We start from the raw sequence: 21837 nt of genomic DNA, 5'->3' as shown, positions 1-21837 counted from the left end.
TACACACAAACAAAAAGAACCCCTATGTTAAAAGAACATTATTAAGGTTGCAAAGTTAAGAACTCATAAGTTAGGAAATACCAGAACTAAGGTTACCTGAGCAATCTTAATTCACTCCATACATATGCAGGATGTATGCTTTACTATTTTTTTTTCCTCACAGGAGTGCTGCCTCATTCAGTGCTCAGAATAGGTGGTGCTCACTTAATGAGCAGCTTTCCTCATTGTTCTTTGTGTGGTCTCATGCCTTATTTACTGAAGACTATTCATACTTCAGACTAATTTCCAAATGGGCTTTTTTATGGCCTCCATCACTTTAGTATGAGTGCTTCACAAATATTAATGAATTTGTTTACACAACATTCCTATTGTCAGAGACTGGGACGTAGACAGTCGTGTCTAGTGGTTAGACAGGAGTTGGTAGCCAGGAATAGGAGCCCAGGGACAGAGGCCATATGCAGAGTCACAGTCAGAAGTCTGAGTCGGGGTCAGAGGCCAGAAGTCAGAGCCAAGGTGCAGAGCTGAGTTACCTGGAATGAGGTAAGACGAGGCCAAGGCTGGGGCCAAGGAGCAGGGCTGGGAACAAGCAGGCACAGGAGCAAATGCATCTGTGAGCAAATGCTTTGCACAGCCACTGAATTGCTGCTGGCAATGTGATAAATTTTAATAGAGCTGGACTGCTGATTCTTTCCACCAGTTAGGTGGTATAGCCAACCAGGCAGCCTATTACAGACTAGCTACACTCATTAGGTTTCCCCAGGGACTGGCGCTGCTGCAAGCCCTGATTCTTGACACCTACAAGATGAGAAGGTGGTGTTAGCAGCGATTTAGAGAAGGGGAGCTGAGGCCCAGAGATTAAGGTTTTCTAGAGTTCAAGGTGAGAAGGGACCATTAGATTATCTAAGAACATAAGAACAGCCATTCAGGGTCAGACTAATTGTCCATCTAGACTAGTATCTTGTCTTCCAACAAAAACAACAAGGTGTCCTTGTGGCACCTTAGAGACTAACAAATTTATTTCGGAACGTTGTTATGGCTTTGACTTTCACAATATCCTTTGGCAACAACTTTCTCATTTCTGTGTAGTCTTCCTTTCTGAATTTAAATGCTATTGTGGTGAGCTTCTTTGGTATTTCCCCTGCACCCCCACAAGGATGTTAAATTTAATTGTATTATGGTTAGTATTGCCAAGCAGTTCAGGTATATTCACCTCTTGGACCAGATCCTGTGCTCCAGCTGAAATGCTGATTTAGGACTAAATCAAAAATTGCCCCTCTCCTTGTGGGTTCCCAGGACTATCTGCTCCAAAAAGCAGTCATTAATGGTGTCAAGGCTGATTCCCCACTCTGGCACTTTGAGTGCAGAAGGTGGAGGCCCACAGGATTCTAAAAATTAATACTGGCCACTCCAGGCTTGTATTAAACTCCCAAGGTTACAGCTTTTCTCTAACCTTGGATGGATAGTTGCCGCCACCACCCAATTTTAAAAAAACTCTTTTAGAACCAAGGAAGGCGCACTTGGGAATTTCTTCCTGTGGGGTACCCTCAAGCGCGCGCGCACTCGCACTCTCTCACACACACACACACACAGAGAGAGAGAGAGAGAACAAAGGAAATCAGCTGTTGCCACCAGCTACTTAAAGAACATGTGCACAGACCTCTTAGGACATAAAAATCCAACCCTATTCTGAAAAAAAAGGTAAATTTTATTTAATACAAAAAGAAAGGAAATACATTTGGAATTTAGGCTTTTTGCTAGGTTTTTAAAACAATTACAGGGATTAAGCATCAAGATAGCTTCTTGAGGTTCATCTTAAAGGTTACAACCAAAACAAAAACGCCTGGGATTAGCACAGAGAAGTCCCCAAGGCATAAAGAAATAAAAGAGATAAACCTAATTGCATCTTCCTAGACATTTCCTGATCTACTTACATATCTGGGATTTTAAATGAGTAGTTCTAGATATGATCTGATGATTTTCATACCTGGCACAAGCTTTTACAGCATAGCTCCAGCCCTGTCCCTGCTCTCCAGGAGAACAACACAGACAAAGGGAAAGTTTTTTCCCAAGTTCAAAAAGTTCTAGCCTTCCCATTGGATTTTTTGGTCAGGTACCCACTCCCTTCCTTTTACCTATGGACTTTTTAACCCTTTACAGGTAAAGCAAGTAGAGAACAGCTACTAACAGGGATTTTATAGTTAACTGTCTGGCTGGGTGTCCATAAAAGGGAGCTACCTCTCCTCCCCCTTAATTTATCACAAATGGTGTCTAGAAAGTTTATCTCTGCATCCCATCCTGATGTGACATGTACTCAGTCAATATGGGCATAGTTTAAATCCTCCATTATTATTGAGTTTTCTAGCCTCTCTGATCTCTCTGAGCATTTTAAAATCACCATCACTATCCTGGTCTAGTTGTCAGTTGTATATTCCTACTGCTCTAGTCTTATTATTCAATCATGGAATTTCTCTCCATAGAGATTCTATGGTACAATTTGATTCGTTTAAGATTTTTACTATGTTTGACTCTATGCTTTCTTTCACATACAGTGCCACTCCCCCATCACCAGGACCTACTCTGTCATTCCTACATATTTTGTACCCTACTCTAGCCCGTATATCACATGCCATTTCATTTTATCTAGTTATCTCTGTATAAAACCCAGTAACATCTGTGTTTTGCTAAAACATAATTTATATGTATAAAGCATATCATCCAAAAAAGGCATCCAGTCTTGATTTAAACACATCAAGAGAAGCAGAATCTACCACTGATTTCTCATTTGAATTTGACTTCCTTCATCTTCCAGCTGTTGGTTCTTGTGCTAGAATGAAGGGTCCTTTAGTACCTGGTATTTTCTCCCCTTGAAGATACTTCTGCATTGTAATCAAGTATTCTCTCAGTCTTCTTTCTGATAAACTAAACAGATTAAGCTCTTTAAGTCTCCTGTAAGACATTTTCTCCAACTTTCAAATCTTTTTACTGTCAAAAATATCCACTAATTTTGGGTGCCCAATTTGAGATACCTAGAATCTGATTTTTCAGAGTACTTAGCACTGTATAACACTTCATATATGCAAAGCACAGCTCCCATTGAGCTCAGTTGCAGTTGAGAGTGCTCAGCACTTCAAATCAGACCCCAGGTTCTCAAGTCAGGCACCCAGAAAATGAAGAATGCACAATTAATGACAACCTGTGAAAAGTCTGGTTTAAGTGACTTTGTCCAGAATCACATAGGAATTCTGGCAGAACCACGGGTTGAGACTACCTTTTCTTGTGCAATTCCCTGGCTCATTCACAACAGATTTACCATCAAATGAAGCAAGGATCCTACAGTTAGGGGTCTATGAAATAAATAGAATAAGATCATGTAATTATAGACTATCATAATGCACAAGGGGATTGAATTAAGTTTGGACAGGCCACCTTAATTCTGGCATTTCCCAGCTTTTAAATGCTTGAAATGCAACCTTAATAATGTTGTTTTAACATAGGAAATTACACACACAAAAAACTAAGTTTTTTAAAAAGCAACCAGAAATTCGATTATATGGCATCCTGTTGTCATCAACATGGGTCATCAGCCACTGGGTTTCACAGATGTTTGTTGTCAGAAGAAGAATGGTGAGACTCAAGATTTAGAAGGGAGTTTGCTCTGGTGGGCACAAATTCTTCTGCCTCGTCCCCTGTAACCTCTCCTTGTCCCAGTCATGTTTCTTTCCCACACCTTGTCCTAGTCCATCTCCTTGCCTACCCAGTCCCAATCTCCACTCTTTAAGTGTTTCATGTCAGTCTTAGTCTCACCTCTCTTTACGTCCAGTCTTAGTCTCCTAGCTAAGGCATTCCTAGTTTTTCCCCAGATCTTTGTCCCCAGTCTCCTTGCCCAGTCAATCCCAGTTGCCTCTCCCACATCATGACTCATCACCCGATCTGTCTCTCGCCCACTCACTGGCATCCAGTTGCCCCACTGGCTCCTAATCCCAATCTATGTCTTAGTCTCTTTGTCAAATCTTAGTGTCTCCACCCCTGGCTCCTCGACCCTTCTTGCCTAGCTAATTCCAGTTATTCACCCTGAGTCCCGATCAGATCGGTCTCCCTTCTTTTTTTCTGTCCACCCAACTTTTTTTCAATCCCAGCCCCATACCTGGCTCGTAATCTCTTTGCTCAGCCAGTCCCAGTCCCCACAATGGCTTCCCATAGCAGTCTTTGTCCACCCAAACTACTTGTTTCATTTTCCCTCTCACCATCCTAACCAGCTTCCAGTCATGATTTCTGCCCAACCCTCCCCTCCCCTAGCTCCCTGTCCCAGTGGACTCTTCCTGCAGGTCTGGCTCTTGTCCCATCTGCATTTGGATCTCTGCACAGGAGAGAGAGAGAGTCTCCTTGCTGTCTGGTCAGTTGCCTGGACCTGGCATGGTTCACAGCATGCAGGTGCAATTGCAGGGTAAGTCATGCTTAGCCATTTGCTGAAGAATGCCCAGTGCAGATGGATTCTCCAGGAAATTTAGCTACTGAAAATCTAAGAAGTCTACTGAGCATGTACAAACAGCCTCTCATCCTCACTGCAAATTTCAAGTCTCTGCTGCAGAACATGGGGTCTTATACAGCTTTTTAAAAGACAAGGTTGCCAGGAGTTTTTACATGGACAAAACAACATATTTTCCCTGTAGTCTCATTCTTGAAAAAAGTTGAACCATTTCAACTGAAAATGTCCAAAAAAATTCGGTATGAGTCAAACAGCTAGCATGAAAAACTTCCGTCCAAACAATTAAAGTATGGAAACAGGGTTTTATAATGGTCATTGTTGGGCAACCTTAATAGGTACTGCTATCAGCCTCACCTATAATAGTGTGCATCAGAATCAGTTTTCAAGATGTTCTGTGCTAAATTTACTTAGCTTGTGCAGTCCCACTGATGTCAGTGGGCTTGTGTGAAGTGTAAATCAGCACTGCCTTCAAGCCCTCTGTATTTAAGAGCTGTTGGAACTTCAATTTTCTTTGAGCTTTTTTTTGTTTTGGTATTGTTGACTGCATGCCATAACACTGAAACTAAATCATCCTGTCTATCACATTAACCAGCGTTAGTCACTTATTAAACTATCACCTTGTCTTTAGCATTTAATATATAAATTTTTAAAGTGCTATTTGAGTGGAGGTAGAATGACAAAGAGGAGGAAGCTGTATCTTTTTTAATGCATTAACTGGAAGATAAAGCTGTATATTGTCTCTTTAATGTATTTCATAGAATCATAGAATCATAGAATATCAGGGTTGGAAGGGACCCCAGAAGGTCATCTAGTCCAACCCCCTGCTCAAAGCAGGACCAATTCCCAGTTAAATCATCCCAGCCAGGGCTTTGTCAAGCCTGACCTTAAAAACCTCTAAGGAAGGAGATTCTACCACCTCCCTAGGTAACGCATTCCAGTGTTTCACCACCCTCTTAGTGAAAAAGTTTTTCCTAATATCCAATCTAAACCTCCCCCACTGCAACTTGAGACCATTACTCCTCGTTCTGTCATCTGCTACCATTGAGAACAGTCTAGAGCCATCCTCTTTGGAACCCCCTTTCAGGTAGTTGAAAGCAGCTATCAAATCCCCCCTCATTCTTCTCTTCTGCAGGCTAAACAATCCCAGCTCCCTCAGCCTCTCCTCATAACTCGTGTGTTCCAGTCCCCTAATCATTTTTGTTGCCCTTCGCTGGACTCTCTCCAATTTATCCACATCCTTCTTGAAGTGTGGGGCCCAAAACTGGACACAGTACTCCAGATGAGGCCTCACCAATGTCGAATAGAGGGGAACGATCACGTCCCTCGATCTGCTCGCTATGCCCCTACTTATACATCCCAAAATGCCATTGGCCTTCTTGGCAACAAGGGCACACTGCTGACTCATATCCAGCTTCTCGTCCACTGTCACCCCTAGGTCCTTTTCTGCAGAACTGCTGCCTAGCCATTCGGTCCCTAGTCTGTAGCTGTGCATTGGGTTCTTCCGTCCTAAGTGCAGGACCCTGCACTTATCCTTATTGAACCCCATCAGATTCCTTTTGGCCCAATCTTCCAATTGGTCTAGGTCCTTCTGTATCCTATCCCTCCCCTCCAGCGTATCTACCACTCCTCCCAGTTTAGTATCATCCGCAAATTTGCTGAGAGTGCAATCCACACCATCCTCCAGATCATTTATGAAGATATTGAATAAAACCGGCCCCAGGACCGACCCTTGGGGCACTCCACTTGATACCGGCTGCCAACTAGACATGGAGCCATTGATCACTACCCGTTGAGCCCGACAATTTAGCCAGCTTTCTACCCACCTTATAGTGCATTCATCCAGCCCATACTTCCTTAACTTGCTGACAAGAATACTATGGGAGACCGTGTCAAAAGCTTTGCTAAAGTCAAGAAACAATACATCCACTGCTTTCCCTTCATCCACAGAACCAGTAATCTCATCATAAAAGGCGATTAGATTAGTCAGGGATGACCTTCCCTTGGTGAATTTCTTGTCGTGGGACCTGTTTATAAGTGACTGAAGAACTTTTGCAGTTGGTGGTTTTTTGCATGCTAATCCTGAAGAGAAACATTGTGTCCAACAAACTATGCTGTGTCATCAAACACAAGAAACTTATGCTGGAAAGACAGTATTCACAGTGGGTATGGAGATTTGGTAAAATGTAATAGTTGGCTAGTGTTGACACACATGTAATATTGACTCTCAGTTATAACAGTTTTCTTCTATATTTCAACCATTTGTATTCCCCTTTAGAAATGATTAGTTCTTTTGAAGTCAACAAAAAACTGGGAATATCATGACACATTTAATAGAATAATTATATGAAGCCCTATTGATCTAAAGTCTGAATTTTCATGTGAAGCAAGAATATCGTTCTCTTGTTTCATGTTTGTCTGTTATTGGTCCAGTCATACACTCAGTTAGGTAGTTACTGTGAGATGGGATTTTTTTTGTTGTTCACTATTTTCCAAAGAATTAATTGAAGTGGACAACAGTTACCAAGGAAATAAGGGTTGATTATTCTCAGTCTGTAATGTCTTCTAAGACTATGGTGGTTTAGAGGTATTTTTGCCTTCTTGATTTCATGCAGACATCAAAAACTCATATTCTTCTGTAAAATTCATAGATAGTAGGGCCAGAAAAGACCACCTTGAGTCATGCAGATCCTGGCTGTTGACCTACATTATTATCGCTCATGTCCTACCTAGTAGCTAGGTAGGTACAGGACAGGATTGTTCTATTACGAATGTAGTAAGAGGTAACACGTCATGGATCAGATTTACTCTGAGAATTACAGTCTGGTGCTTCCTCCTTGTTTCATGGGGGAAATGCCATTTGCATGAGCTGGAACCTAAGCAGCCCAGTGACAGTGGTGATCTCTTTTCTCCTCCTCCTGTATAGCCCATACAGAAGAGCAAGGGCAGTCCTAAATCCCCTTCCTCTTCTGTGTGGATATGGAAGAGAGCTTATGATTGAACCCTGAGAAAACTGTCCCAATGCCTAGTTTCTCCAACTTCACAAAAAACATGCCAATTGATAGTCTAAAAGTTTATTTTTTAATTTTAGACCTTTCCTCCTTGTACTACCTTTTTGTGAATAATCTCTTTTTTCACATCTTATTTCCTTTAGTGTGTCTATATACAGCAATCATGTCCCCATTGGGTTTTTAAATATTGTATAAATTGATTTCTTTCCTTGTATGTTATCTTCTAATCTTTGTACATGTACATAATAATAATATCTAGCTCTTATATATTTGTTTTTCCTCTGTATTTTCTGTAGCTTTTCAATATCCTCCTTAAACTCTGAGGACCAGAATAGCACCCAGTATTTTAGATATTGGTAATTTGTAACAGAGCTACCCATAGAAGCATTATCACCTCCCTAATTTTATACAAGATATGTCTGTTTAGTTCATATGAATAAAATATAATGTTGATTTATTTTTTCAAGGACAATTCCTTGCAATTTCTTACTTCTGTTTTTCCTGCTATCTATACGACTTCGCTTCCAATTAGTATCGGTTTGCATCTTTTTTCCAAGTAGATGGATATTATGTTTATAAGCATTAAATCTTATTTAATCTCATGTATCCATTGTGCTAATCTCTCCAGATCACTTTAGCACTTTACTCTGTCCTCCTGTGTGTTTGCTGTGCCTCTGCTTTTGGTGTGGATCAAGTGTATTCTGTATTGATTTTAATCCTACCTCTAATTCCTTCATGAGAATAGTCAACATGATGGTTTCCAATACTGACTCCCTGTAGCACCTTACCTGATATAATGACAGGTTTCAGAGTAGCAGCCGTGTTAGGCTGTGTCCGCAAAAAGAAAAGGAGGACTTGTGGCACCTTAGAGACTAACAACTTTATTTGAGCATAAGCTTTCGTGAGCTACATGCATCCGATGAAGCGAGCTGTAGCTCACAAAAGCTTATGCTCAAATAAATTTGTTAGTCTCTAAGGTGCCACGAGTCCTCCTTTTCTTTTTACCTGATATAGTTTCCTCCAACATGCATACTGTCACACAGTTTTGAATCCATTTTCTGTTATGTATTGAATCTATGTGTGTTATGTGGCATTTTTTTAAAGCTATAAGCAATTCAATGCAAGGACTGTATTTTCTTGTGTTTCTATAGTGCTTAGTACAATGAGGCCCCAATCCTGATTAGGACCTTCAGGCACAACTATTAATACAAATATATTTAAAAGTTAAAAATGTTATTTAGATTGCAAAGTCAAGCACATGAAAGTTAGAAATTGCTAGAATTAAGGCTGCTTATACAATTTAATTCAGCTCCCTACTGCATATCCATTATGATACAGCCTTTACACAATCACGTATTATTTTCTCCACAGAACTTCTCCCTCATTCGGAACCTCTCTGTGTGGCCACAGTGCTTGCTATGCTTTCTTTATCACTAAATGCAATTAAAAAAAACTGTCACACCTGGCACATTGAGAGCTATACTCTTTGCATTACCTGTCAATCTACATATACCTACTCTTATATAATACTACCTCTTATGTAATACTCCCATAATACAGTTATTGCCATTAAAAATTAACATTTATCACTAAACAGTGTTTGACCTCTTGCAGCTTTCTGCCATACGTAACATAGCAAGTTTCAGGTACTCCTTGGTTAAATTACAAAAAATAATCAGTGGTGGTATTCACACAAACTCCACCCACAGTACTGCCTATGAACAGTTCCCACGGGTGTCACCTGTATATCTTCCTGGCCAGCCCCTTGCCATTCCATCTTCCTGTTGCCGCCACCACCAGCACTAATGGAAAAGGAGGAAGAAGGGGAGGCAACCAAGGGAGGAGACCGAGCATCCAGCGTTCCCCCTTTTACCTGGAAGAGGTAGAATGGCCCATGATTGGGGAGGAAGGGGGGCAGGAAGCCATAGAGAAGCAGCAGCTCCACTGGCAGTGGGTCACATCTCTTCTCTAACAGGCTACCCTTAGCTCCCCCTGCTGTCCCATGTGCTGCTGTGTCTACCTGAGACAGGATTTGATGCCCCAGTCTCTCTATTATTAGATAAGAATCTTAATTACACTAGCTGTTGGATGAGAGGGAAATATAAAGCTGAGTCTCCTCTGCATATCTGTGCACATCCCACACTGGGCCCAAAGGGGTACAGTACTGGGCCCAGGTAGTCTTACTCCTCCAGACCTGGAGAGGAAGCTTAAACGGGGGCAACTCTGCTCTGAAGGGGAAGCTGGGGAGGAAGACAGACACATCCTGAGGGCTCCTGGGTAAGGGATTTGGACTTGGAGCCCTGGGAAGGGACAGATAATAGGAAGTGACCCAGGGAAGGTTGCAAGGGAACTCCAGGGTGCAGTGTCTTCGATCAGTGTCTGTTGGCATCAGAGGGCCCAGGCTCCCATACCAACTGGCCCTGCTGCAGGAGGGGCATAAGCGTTGTTCCAATCCCACTCCCACTCTGATAACAAAAGGGGCAAAGACATTGCAAATCTGAGCTGAAGCTAAACCCATCCTTGGGTGGGGAACTGGACTGAAAGGCATTCCCACTGGGAGGCGATAGAAGTGTGTGATCCATTACAATACCAAAGAAATTACAACCCACACTTCTTCACTAGACTATTGTAAGCTTGGCAAAAAAGTCAGCACTCAATACTGAGACCAAACATGGGATGGTTCAGCTTGGAAGGAATATTTATGATAAAATTATGACCAGTTGAAAAAAGTGTTTGTATAGAAACTCTGTCTCAAACTCAGCTAAATCATTGCTTAACGTTACAATATACTGCATAATATGAAAAATTGATTTAAAAAATCCATTATTTTAAAGGCCATTTCATGAATTATTATTCGATTGGCTAAGAACTTCATGAGACTGTCACTTCAGAGTGATGAATTGTATAGAGAATTCCTTTCAATAAATACCATTTTGCTGTCTTCTAAGTTTGCAATAAAGAAAATTCATGAGTTTCACAAAAGGACAATATGTAAAAATACCCACTAATGCAGCAGTTTCCAAAAAAGGTGCCTCAGACCCCAAAATTAATAGTTCTTGTGGTGCCTGACATTTCTGGGCTCCTGGGTCCTAGAGTATTCAGGGCCACTGCACCTGTATTTCCCCTCCGTGATCCAGCAAGGGCACCCAACTCAGCTTCCAGATCTCCAGCCGTTGCCTTTCTGGGTGGAGACCCACATCTCACTCCTTTCGGACCAGGGTGTGTCCAGGCTGCACAATTCCCTGCCTTCACTGTGTATTTCCCAACAAAGGCAGTCTGCCTAAACGGACCTGCTTGCTTTCCCTTCAGAGACTGATAATAGAGTGATTTCTACAGTTGTAAGTTACCTCTTGGAGTTTTCTAAGCAAGCCTACTTTATTCTTAAGGTAAAAAGCATTACAGAGAAAACATATTAAAAAACGTACACACATCCTAATAAGCTTACCAGAGTATTCCCAGCTATCACGTGGGCTCTGGCCAGAACATTCTTTCAGCACCCCACCTTAGGGGCTTCCTTGTGGTTATAAGTTCATCAGAGCTTCAGCTCAGAACAGGCACACTCAAATGACAAGTTTAGTCCACCCTACTATAAACATCAAAGATCTCTGACCTGGAGTTCCCAGAAGCAGATAATTAGTGTGCACTGGGTCTCTCTCTCTCCCCAGGGGGAGTCTTCAAAGGGTTGATAAAAAGAGGAATTATATTAGCATATATCCCCTCCTCCTAGAGAAACCCCCTTAATCTAAAGAGCTTCCATGCAATCCCACAATAGTTCATAAATATTTGCATTTGTAATACAGTGAGCTCCAAAGATGCTAAACTTAATTTAGTAAAGTTTAACTTAATTAAATAAGGTTTGTTCAGGATATTGTCAGTCTGTCACAAGGAGTTACTGGGATTATTGACCCTGATATGTCATCTTCTTTAGTCAGAGAGAAAGTACTTATTTGGTAGGGTTCTGTGTAAGCTCAAAACTTGTCTCTTTCACCAACAGAAGTTGGTCCAATAAAAGATATCACCTTGCCCACCTTGTCTCTCTAATAACCTGGGATCAAAAAGGCTATAGCATCACTTCAAACAAAAAGCTACTGTCATCCATCTCAGAATGTTCACTTTGTTGAATGGGACTTTGGGATAATAAGACGGAGACCACAGAGAAAGCCAAAATTGAAAGGAGAATGGAAACGACCTCCTGTGGAATACTGTAATAAACTAAAAACCTGCCTGTTGTGTAGAAACTCTTTGACATCCATACATGGTGAAAGTAACATAGTAAATAAGAGCAGATTCTGTCCCCTAAAAGAAAAATATAGTCGTCCTTTAATCTCCTGTCATTAAATAATATAGGCATTTTGAACTTTCAAATTCAGAATCTAGCCTACAGCTCAGAATTATGTGCCTGGGCTAATGATTACATTAATCCACACAGTCATGTTGTACTTCTCAAGACCCACATAAAAACAACAATTGTGTGTAAGAAGCAAAAAGCCTGAATACTACCAATAATATTAACAGTTGAGAGCTTGTGTATTAAGAGCTAAGAATAGGTTTTTTTACTTTGATTCTGTGCCCAGGGACTCTGGCAGAGCAGTGGGTTCTAGTGAAAACCCCTCTGTATTACGGCCTTTAGGGTGAGATTAAAATGTATTTTTAAAAATAATGTATGTAACTTGTAATATGAATTGGTATATGCTATATAAGGATAAAAGTGTTAGAGTTGGCAGTATTAGAAGAAAGGTACACTCAGTCTTTGTACAGTTGTAATGCTGTACGTATTACAGAAACTTCTCTACTAAACAACTTCATGGTAATTCACTGTGAAAATTTTTGGTGTGTCTTGTAGCCTTCAATATTCCTTTATTTTTTACATTGTCTGTTTGACAGCCCTCTGTTTAAGACTGAATTTTCCTAATACCACACCTTGCTCTTTTCCCAATATTACTTGAAGGCCTAGGACCGTACAGGTGATGGACCTGACCAGATTGTATTTCTGGAACCTGAGCATCTAGTGTTCTGGATGAGAGGTATCTCAAGTTACAGGATGGATTGATTTAAACCAAAGTGATTGAAATCAGCAAGCAGGAAATCTAGAGCAACATTGGTTCATCTCCTTCCTAGAAAGTGAGACGAGTTTTTCTGCAATAACCTCAGGCTGTGCTAATTTGAGGTGTCAGAGAATGGGTTTGTTTATTGATAGGCAATGAGGCTGTAATGTGAAAATGGCAATGGTGCAGTGTAACACATGTTTAATGTCTTTCCACATTCTACCTGAAAGGTAGGCTTATGCCTCTGCTGATCCATGTCCATTGCCTTTTGTATATTTTAACTTTCTTCTGTTGTTCATTAGCTTTATTCTTTATCAACATGTTTTTCTTTGTTCCCCCGTTAATACTTTAAAAAAGGAGTTGACTCACTTTTAAAATGTCTGTGATTTAATTGTAAAAACATGTAAAAACATTATAAAAGTCTGAGGAAAGCTTTTAAAAAAAGAGTCCCACAAGGGAATAGAACTACAACCATAGCTTTAAATGGAACTCTGGTGCTATGCAGCCAAAGTGCATATCATTTCCACAGGCAGAAATAAGAGTGATTATAAGGTTTTGCTGGCAGTACATTTTATCCCAAGGTACGTTTACATATTTTGTAGCATTAATTTTTGAAATATCAGATGAGCTTCTGTCTAGATCTAAAAAACCCACAAGTGTTAAAAAGGAATTGCAAGATAGCATGACAGGTAGAAAGGCATGCTCAACATAGTAAGTTTTTGTGCAATGGAATCGCTCCTAAACAAGTTCCTTTTTGATAAAGTAATTTAAACAAAAAAGTTGTTATACATTATATTACATGTTTGTGTGTTTTATTTCATTATTTCAGATAAACGGAAATCCTCTTCTGGGATAATAAGAAGTGGAAATGGTTTTCAGAATAAAAGTCAGTTTAGGACAATTGCACCAAAGATGGTACCCAAAGTTATAACATCAGGGGTGTCTTGTCTTCCACCTGTTCTTCCTGAACAAACAAATCCTATTTCATCTGCAAGCTCTAAATCACTTATAATGCCAACACAAAACTATACTCTAATGCAAGTTGCTGGTCGTGAGGGAACTTTTTCTCTTGTAGCTTTGCCACATATTACCCCTTCACTGGCAGCACAACGAATCCAACGATCAAATGTGTCCCCTCCTGAAAACCTCAAACTACCTATTCCTAGGTATCAATCTGTAAAAAATAAATTGTTGATTGACAAAAAAACAATTCAAACCTCTTCTTCAAGTGCACATAACAAGATTCCTACCAAGGCACAAATTTCATCACAGACACCAGCAATGACTACTTCAACTGGAGACCTTCCTGAAGCTCATTCTACTACAGATTCATCTGAACAAGTTATTTTAATTGATCATGGTTCTACTGAAATTACAGTTGCTACTTTACTCAGTGAAAACAACTGTATAGAATCTGTATCTCCTTTACTAAACAAAACAGAAACTGCTGAAGATAGTATTTCGGGACCATCTGTCATTAAGGAATCTTTGTCCAAGCCAATGAATGCAAGAAATCCTGTGAAAATAAATCTACATTCCATGAAATCAACTACTGAAGCCACAAAAGGCTCAGTCATACTGTCTGAGAAACTTAAAGAAAAACTAGTGAATTCTGCAAATTCTGTCACTGTCCTGTCACCGGCAATATTTGGCAATGAAGTTCAATTGAATCACTCCGCACCAAAAGGAAAAATTCCTATCTTGCCATATTCAAGAATGAAAAATGCAATGTTCTGTAAACCTAAACAAAATTCTAACACTGTGGCTGCATCTACTCCTGGGCGAAGACCTGAATGTGAAAAAATACCACCTTTGGTGAAAACCTTTAATGTTTCTACCAGAGTTTATGATAAACTACTAGCGATATCTTTTGCACAAATCTCCAAACAAGCCCCCTATGAAAATACCTTCAGTCCAGCCACTAAACTGGATGTTGATAATCTAAAGAAATTGAATGGTGTAGCCTCTAAGAGAAGAGGCAGAAAACGAAGAACCCCAGATGATATATTGGCATTTCAGACCAAAAGAAGAAAGTGCATCATTAATAAATTTAGAGAGGGTAAAGAGAGAATAAAAGTTGATCCCCGTGAATCAAAAGATTGTAGGGCTGAGTCAGTGACAAAATACCGTAGTATCAGACCAAAACCTGTAGTTGTTATGCAGGCTTTAGCTCCACTGACTTCTCCTGTGGCTATAATAGAAACTCATACTCCTGACTGCATAGAACAAGACATTTTCTTAAATGATCCACTTCCAAATAAATATTTAAGTTATAAGCAGAGTGATGGCACTTCTGCTAAGCAAAGTGATCTGTGTAGAAATGTATTTTCTACTGTACCTAAGCCATGGCATAAGTGCCATGTCTGTAACCACAACTTTCAATTTAAACACCATCTTCAGGACCACATGAACTCACACACAAATAGACGGCCTTATAGTTGTCGAATTTGCCATAAAGCATATGTTCATTCAGGAAGCCTAAGCACTCACATGAAGCTTCATCACAATGAAGGTAGACTCAAGAAACTTGTGTGTTGTGAGTTTTGTGCCAAAGTATTTGGCCATGCAAGAGTATACTTTGGCCATCTGAAGGAAGTACACAGGGTTGTTATCAGCACCGAGCCCTCCACAAGTGAACAGCAGCTGCAAGATGCTTTAAAGAATAGAGACATAAATATAAAAGGAGCGGAAGAAATAATAGAAAGGTGAGTGTATATACAAGTGAAATGTCAATAAGAAAATGATTTCATTGTTTTAGTGCTATTTATGGATTTATATTACTATAAAAGTTTTTTATTTTTATTAACTTTTTCTTCCAAGTTGAGATTCAGAGCAGCTTGCAAATTTTGTTAGACCTCTCTAGTCAGTCATCTAGTCCATCCCTTTCCTCCTATAGTCGATCAGGATTTATTAATCCTAAATTATCACTGACAGATTGTGCCTAGTCTAGTCTTGAATATTTCCTGTTAAAGTAATACCGCAACCAATAGTGGAGCTGGGTTTTTTTTTTCATTCCCTGACTTCTTACAGTTAAAAAGTATTTCCTAATATTTAGTCTTACTTTTTAGCCTTGTTCTCATCTGTATTCTTTCCCATTTGTATTTTTAAAAAGAATGGTATTCAAAACTGAACACAACATTTCAAGACATCTAATGGTGTTGCATTGTTTACTTGTACTCTGTTTACCATCTTATGTATTGTTACCCTGTTCTTTCTCAAAAGTACTGCTACCTAGTCCATATTCATGCATTTGATTACTGCTTTCTACTCTCTATTATAGAAGATAGAAAATGCTCCTGCTCCTATCTTATGATCTTGTGGTGAACTAATCTTTCCATGGTTGGATAAATGCTATCTTTCTAGTTTGTATTACTATGAATTTGTATTTATTAAAATGTAGTTTATTAAGTTCATTTTGTTTCTCTACAGTGTCAATACTATACTGTGTTTTAATTTGACCCCCTCTCTGCTTTATACCATTGTGAGTTTGATCAGTGAATTCTCTATCCTCTGAAATGTTAATTAAAATTTTAATAGTATTGGACCCAAGTGGACACTGCAATACCTCATTAATTTTCACTGTTCAGTTTATGATGAATCATTTATAATTACCCTGTTAGTTTGAATTTTTTGTCAGTTTTGTATCACTATATAGTAATTCCATCTAACCCATATTTCTCTAGCTACTATGGGAAAGTATTCTGTGGAGCCCTGTCAGAAACCTAATTCAAATCAAAGAGATGTTGTCTGTCTGTACGTCTGTTTTCTTTATCTTTCATGTTTGATATCCTGTTACAGAAAGAAATTAAAAGGGCATTTACTGTCTGGTTATAAATTATATATATTTTTAAAATCTTTACCTATATCATCAACAGTATCATAGACTACACCTGGGGCAATTCTGCGCCACTGCGCATGCACAGAATTTATGTACCCTGCAGATTTCTTGTTTCCCTGCATAAAAATGACTTTCTGACAGGGAAGCAAAGGGAAGCTGCAAGTGCGGTCATGCAAGCCTCCCCAGCAGTATGTTTCAGGTGCCCAGAGCAGCTGGAGAGAGGAAAATCACTGTGGGCCAGGAGGCGGAACTGATGAAGACCTGGCTGGTGGCTCCTACCCTGCACCAGGCTCGGCTGCTAGTCACAGCTGAGCTGTGGGGGACGGGACTTCCCTTGCATGGCATCCGGGGCCGGGTCAGAGCCACCCACAGATTTGTCCTGTGGCTGCAGGAAGCTCTGCAAACTCCCCTGTTTCCTGCACCCATTGCTCCTCAGCTGCAGGGGGAGGGATCCCTGTACAGGGAGCTGCTCCCCCATGCATCCAAGCCCCAGGCATCCAGACCCCCTCATACCCAGACCCTCCTGCCAAGCCTTGTCCTCGCAGACTCAGAACCCCCTTCCGCCCGATGAGCCCCATTCCCCCTGCACGTGGACCACCCCTGGCGAACCACCCGCACCCGGATCCCCACCCCACGGAGCTCCAACCAGCTACACCTGGATGCCCAGCCCACTGAGCCCTACTCCCCTAGCATCTGGACCCCCTACTGAGCCTCCAGCACCCAGACCCTCCTGTCTAGCTCTACCCCCCCCACACACCGACCTGACCCTCCCCCCACTGAGCCTCAACCACCTATATCTGGACCCCCTGCAGAGTCCCATTACTGTTGCACCCAGAACCCCCAACAAGCCCATGTGCATCCAGATTGCACTCGGATCCCCACTGAGTCACCCGAACCCAAATTGCCCCACAAAGAACCCTCTCAACCCACACCTGGATCCCCCCACATTAAGCTCCTCCACACTTGGATCCTGCCTTGCTGAGCCTGCTGGCCCACACAGAGAGGCAGAGCCCTGGGGTGTTTCTGGGGCAGGCCAGGACCTTGCACTGTGTTAGAGTTGGGTGCAGCCTCACTGCTGAGTTCGTGTCCCGGGGCGGGGGGAGCTGCACAGTGATCTCCCACCTCTGTGCAGCCAGTGGCCTGTTCTCCCCAATGCCATGCTGGAGCCTCCACATTTATTTGACAAATATTGTGTGCAGAATTTTAATTTTTTTGGTGCAGAATTTTAAATTTTTTGGTGCAGAATGCCTTCAGGAGTAATAGACTGTTAAAATCGAAAAAACTTTAATATTCCATTTTATTTTTCCTATTTCTGCCTTTTAAAAAAAGAACTCAGATTTTTCTCATGTCAATAAATGAAAATAGACTAATGAATTTCTCTTTTGAAAGTCAATGTCTAGTAATTTTCACTTCCATCTTACTAGCACAGTGCTGCAATATTTGGGTTGCCCACATATGGTTATCGTTGTGTTTTAACATTTCATTGAAATTCATCTAGGGGTTGGTAAAAGTTTAACAAAACCTGATTTTGGAGACAATAATTTTCCTGACAGCTTCAATTTGTGTATAATTTCATATAATTTGTTTTGTTCACCCCATACTGCCTACTATTTTATCACGTTATTTTTCTTCTCAGTCCTTATAACTCAGATATTTTATTAATTGCAGTAAAAATGCATGGTTTTAATAAAGTAAATATAACATTTCATAAATTCCTCCTCCTTTTCTACTTCTTAAAATTTAGAAGATTAGAAATTTCCATTCTAATTCCAAACACGGCTAGTATTGAAGTAGCGTACATATTCCTTTTTTTTCTTCCTATTTTAGGGGAAATAAATGCAATTTTGAAGATTTATTTCAGAGTCAAGGAGAAGTCAAAATGCAGATCAATTGTGGCAGATGCCAGTTTACTGCACAGTCTTTTGCTGAGATGAAGTTTCATTTGTTGTGTTTTCATGGAGAGGAGCTCCAAGGAAGAATAAAAGAAGGAATTCTACAGGGAGGCAAGGGCGCTCAGGAAGAACTAATCAAACATGCAGCTCATTTCTGGAAGCAGCACAAAGAGAGACGAAATCCAGTCAAACATGCCACTTGTGAGGAAGAGTTTTATGCTTTTCCAAAACTGAAAAGGAAAATATATCTTCACCAAAATAATTTTGATATATTAACCAAAAGTGAGCTTATTCCGTCAGGTAACAGTGAACCAGGAAAAGAGTTGCAAAATTTTGGCTGTGTCACACAAAATAAAAAAATTCAAATTTGGTGTAAAGCTGATTATAACTGTATTTTATGCAAGCAGGTATTTAGAAGAAAAGAGGAGCTTTTCAGTCATTGGCAGAATCATCATAACTGTGAAGACCCCTCTCTTCTTTGGACTATTTTTAATTCATTCTCCAAACAGGGAGTTACTGAACTTTCTAATAATGCTGAAAAATGAAGCATTGGCAAAATTCAGCTCGAGAAGTATTCCATTTCCAAGGTTACTGATTTATTTGTGTCTGATTTGCAATGTCACAAAAATTTACAATTAATTCACTCATTCTCTTTGGTGATCAGTTGCAGTGGTTTTACGTGTAGTTTAGGTTTGTTTGCTGAATACAAAACTGTTAATTCTCACCATAGGCCTTTTCAGATATATATATATATACACAGAGACTCACACAAGCCTGTTATATAATGCCATACTAAGGTTGATGCACAAGGACCTTCACAGAAACAAGTATGCAGAATGTAATAGGTTGAAATTAAGAGGAAAAAGGGAGGAACTGATATTATATTATGCTGTACTCAGATACATTAATGTGTGCCCTTTGTAAAGTAATGGCACACAAATGCTCTTCTTGTACAGAATGACAAACCAGACTGAAAATATAATTTTCAATCTTAACAGTGCCTCCAGATTTTATGGGAAATGTATATATGCATACAGTTCTCTGGGTGCATGTTAAGATTTAATGTACATGCTTTTTTATGCTTATAAATATGGAGCACAGTTGTACACTGGGACAATAGAAAGCCACAAGAAAAAATATTAATGAACTCCAAGGAGCTCCTATGGATTTATTTAGAAGTCTTCAGAACTTAAGTTTTCTTAAAAAAAAAAAATGATATTCTGATTATAAAGATAACCTTCACACTGCTGGCTCTTTGATTCCTTCTGCACTAACAATCAAGGTTCTAAGCCTTGTTTAAAGTTTGTTGTGACCAAATAGGGTTCCCAAATTGTTTGGCCAGCCAATGTACACACAGCCTAAAAGTTGTGTTTATGCTACTATGAGCTAAAACTTTGTCTACACCTAGACTCTTTTGGGGACACTAATGTAGATGGCTTTGGTACTCACTGCTATGTTGTCTAACAGTGCTCGAAGGACGTAAGATGACACAATGATCAAAATGCTGGTGCTCCTTTTACCCTATTGCTTCCTCCATTTCTACCATCTGTCGAGTTGTACCTGTGGTAGTGCAGTGATGGAAGAATTATCCATAGAAAGTCTGCGGTAGGCACATACGACTTTGCTAAAACTCTGAAAAGTCCAAGACTTTAGCCTGGTTATGGGAACATAGGAAGATAGGACCTAAAAAATGTTGGTTTCTCATAGTGGGATCCTGGAAGATATTACATGATTTTTCTGTAACATCAGTAAAAGTTTGATAAGACGATAACGTTTGAATGACATTCCTTATCCTATAATGCTGTTCGGTGTTTAAGTATGAGACTGGAGCCAAATAAAATAGAAAAAAAAAAAGGAAAAATCTCAGAAACTGCAGTTGTTTGAGGAGGGGGAAAAAATCCCTGTAGAATTTGACAATTTCCCTCCAAATTCCCATTGATTCAAATGCTTGGTTGTTTCATTACTTTAACTTTTATCAGAAAGATACTATTTTCATATGCCAAACTAGTTCTGAAATACTTTATTTTATGTTCTGGTGGGTTCTTTTGATGACCCGTAAATCTCTACTGCCTGGAGATATAAAAACTGTTCATACTCTGATGCTAACATGTGTATTCATATTGTACCTTTCACATGTACTCTTACTGAATAGGTGAAGTAAGCATGTGAAGAACATTTAGAATGGAATACTTTTTAAAGTTGAATGTTTCTTTTCAAACAAGGAGTATATTTCATTAAGTACAGTGTATTTACACTAAGGAAGTCTGGTCTACACTGGGGGGGGGTGTCGATCTGAGATATGCAACTTCAGCTATGAGAATAGCGTAGCTGAAGTCGACGTATCTTAGATCGACTTATAATCACTTACTTCGTGTCCTCGTGGCGTGAGATCGACGGTCGCCGCTCCCCCGTCGACTCCGCTTCCGCCTCTCGCCCTGGTGGAGTTCCGGAGTCGACAGCAGAGTGATCGGGGATTGATCACTACCCGCCGATCTCGTGGGTAGCGTGGACGTGGCCTAAGAAGTAGTCTCTCTTGAATTAGCATGTTTTCATTGAGAAGCACACTTCTGAATTAGCATTTGCTAATTGTCAAATTCAAACTGCTTAGAGTGGTGTCTTTGAGACTAAATTCTAGAATATAAGAATAATCCCTCTAGTTTTGTAGTTAAAACACATCAAAGGAAATTGTGTAAAACTCACATTTTGTTTTCATTAAATAATATTTTAAAGTTGTTACAACCATGTCATATTTAAAAGGACATTTGTTTTAATTTTTTTGTCCCCCCTTTGTTTTAAGATCTAGCCAAAACCTTGCAAATAAAAAAATCTTCATTTCTGTTCTGCTCATGTTTTTTGTTGCAAATATTAATTCCCCCCTTCCCCACAAAGAATTCCCCTTTCCTTCCAATGTATTTTTAAAGGAGCTTACATAGACTCAGCTTTATTGTTCTTTCTTGTGTTGAGGAGTAGCATCAGTGATGTCAGAGCAGTTCTTGGAAAAACCCTAAGAAAATATTTGACAAAATGCTGCTGCAACAGAGCCAGCAAAATGGGAGGGCAGGCACACACATTTACCCTTTTATTTTGTTCAAACAAGAACAAACACTGATTTTTATTTTCTTTGTATATAATATGCATCTGTGGTGATTTTTCTTTTAAAGTAAGAATTAGAATTCTTTCACGAGCCATGAGATCCTCACTCCCTCTTCAGCCCCTTGACACTGGGTAAAAGAGCCAGAGAGGCATAAAAGGTCCTCATATTTCATAGGTTTAAAGGCAGATGAGACCATGGTTCTAAGCTACTTCTCAGTGTCCTCTGGAGTGCTTATAATCAGACACTAAAACAAAAAGGTTGATACATATTTTATACATTTCAGGGTTTTATGATTATGATAGCCTGTGCAAGGAAATACAAAGTTTTGGGTATTTGAAAATAGTTCAGTATTAATTACAGATATATACTTTACTTTCCATGTGCTTCTGCTTGAATTTGTACTCAATATGATAATATTTGGAAGCAACATGTGGAAGCCTGTTTACAGCACCATTAAATAGAGCAAATTTACTG

At 39.9% G+C, this 21837-nt stretch overlaps 1 protein-coding gene across 2 annotated transcripts in view; it reads left to right on the top strand.

Annotated features, from left to right (window-relative positions):
• ZNF438 (zinc finger protein 438) overlaps positions 1 to 20983 on the top strand; it is a 99288-nt gene extending 78305 nt beyond the window's left edge. Inside the window, exons 1-3 of one of the 2 annotated variants that reach the window (XM_084618854.1) lie at positions 12378 to 12518; positions 13369 to 15244; positions 18205 to 20983. In XM_084618854.1, the coding sequence (XP_084474980.1) occupies positions 12512 to 12518; positions 13369 to 15244; positions 18205 to 18814 (2493 nt within the window). In that variant the 5' untranslated portion in view covers positions 12378 to 12511 and the 3' untranslated portion in view covers positions 18815 to 20983. Of the gene's footprint in view, positions 1 to 12377; positions 12519 to 13368; positions 15245 to 18204 lie in introns of those variants that run through there. The other variant, XM_084618853.1, reaches the window with a different exon arrangement.
• The last annotated feature ends 854 nt before the right edge of the window (positions 20984 to 21837 follow it).

Source organism: Lepidochelys olivacea (genome assembly GCF_965140295.1).
Source record: "Lepidochelys olivacea isolate rLepOli2 genome assembly, chromosome: 2".
Taxonomy (NCBI): domain Eukaryota; kingdom Metazoa; phylum Chordata; order Testudines; family Cheloniidae; genus Lepidochelys; species Lepidochelys olivacea.
Note: the sequence above shows the minus strand (reverse complement) of the source record. Positions and strands in the feature narration are given on the sequence as shown.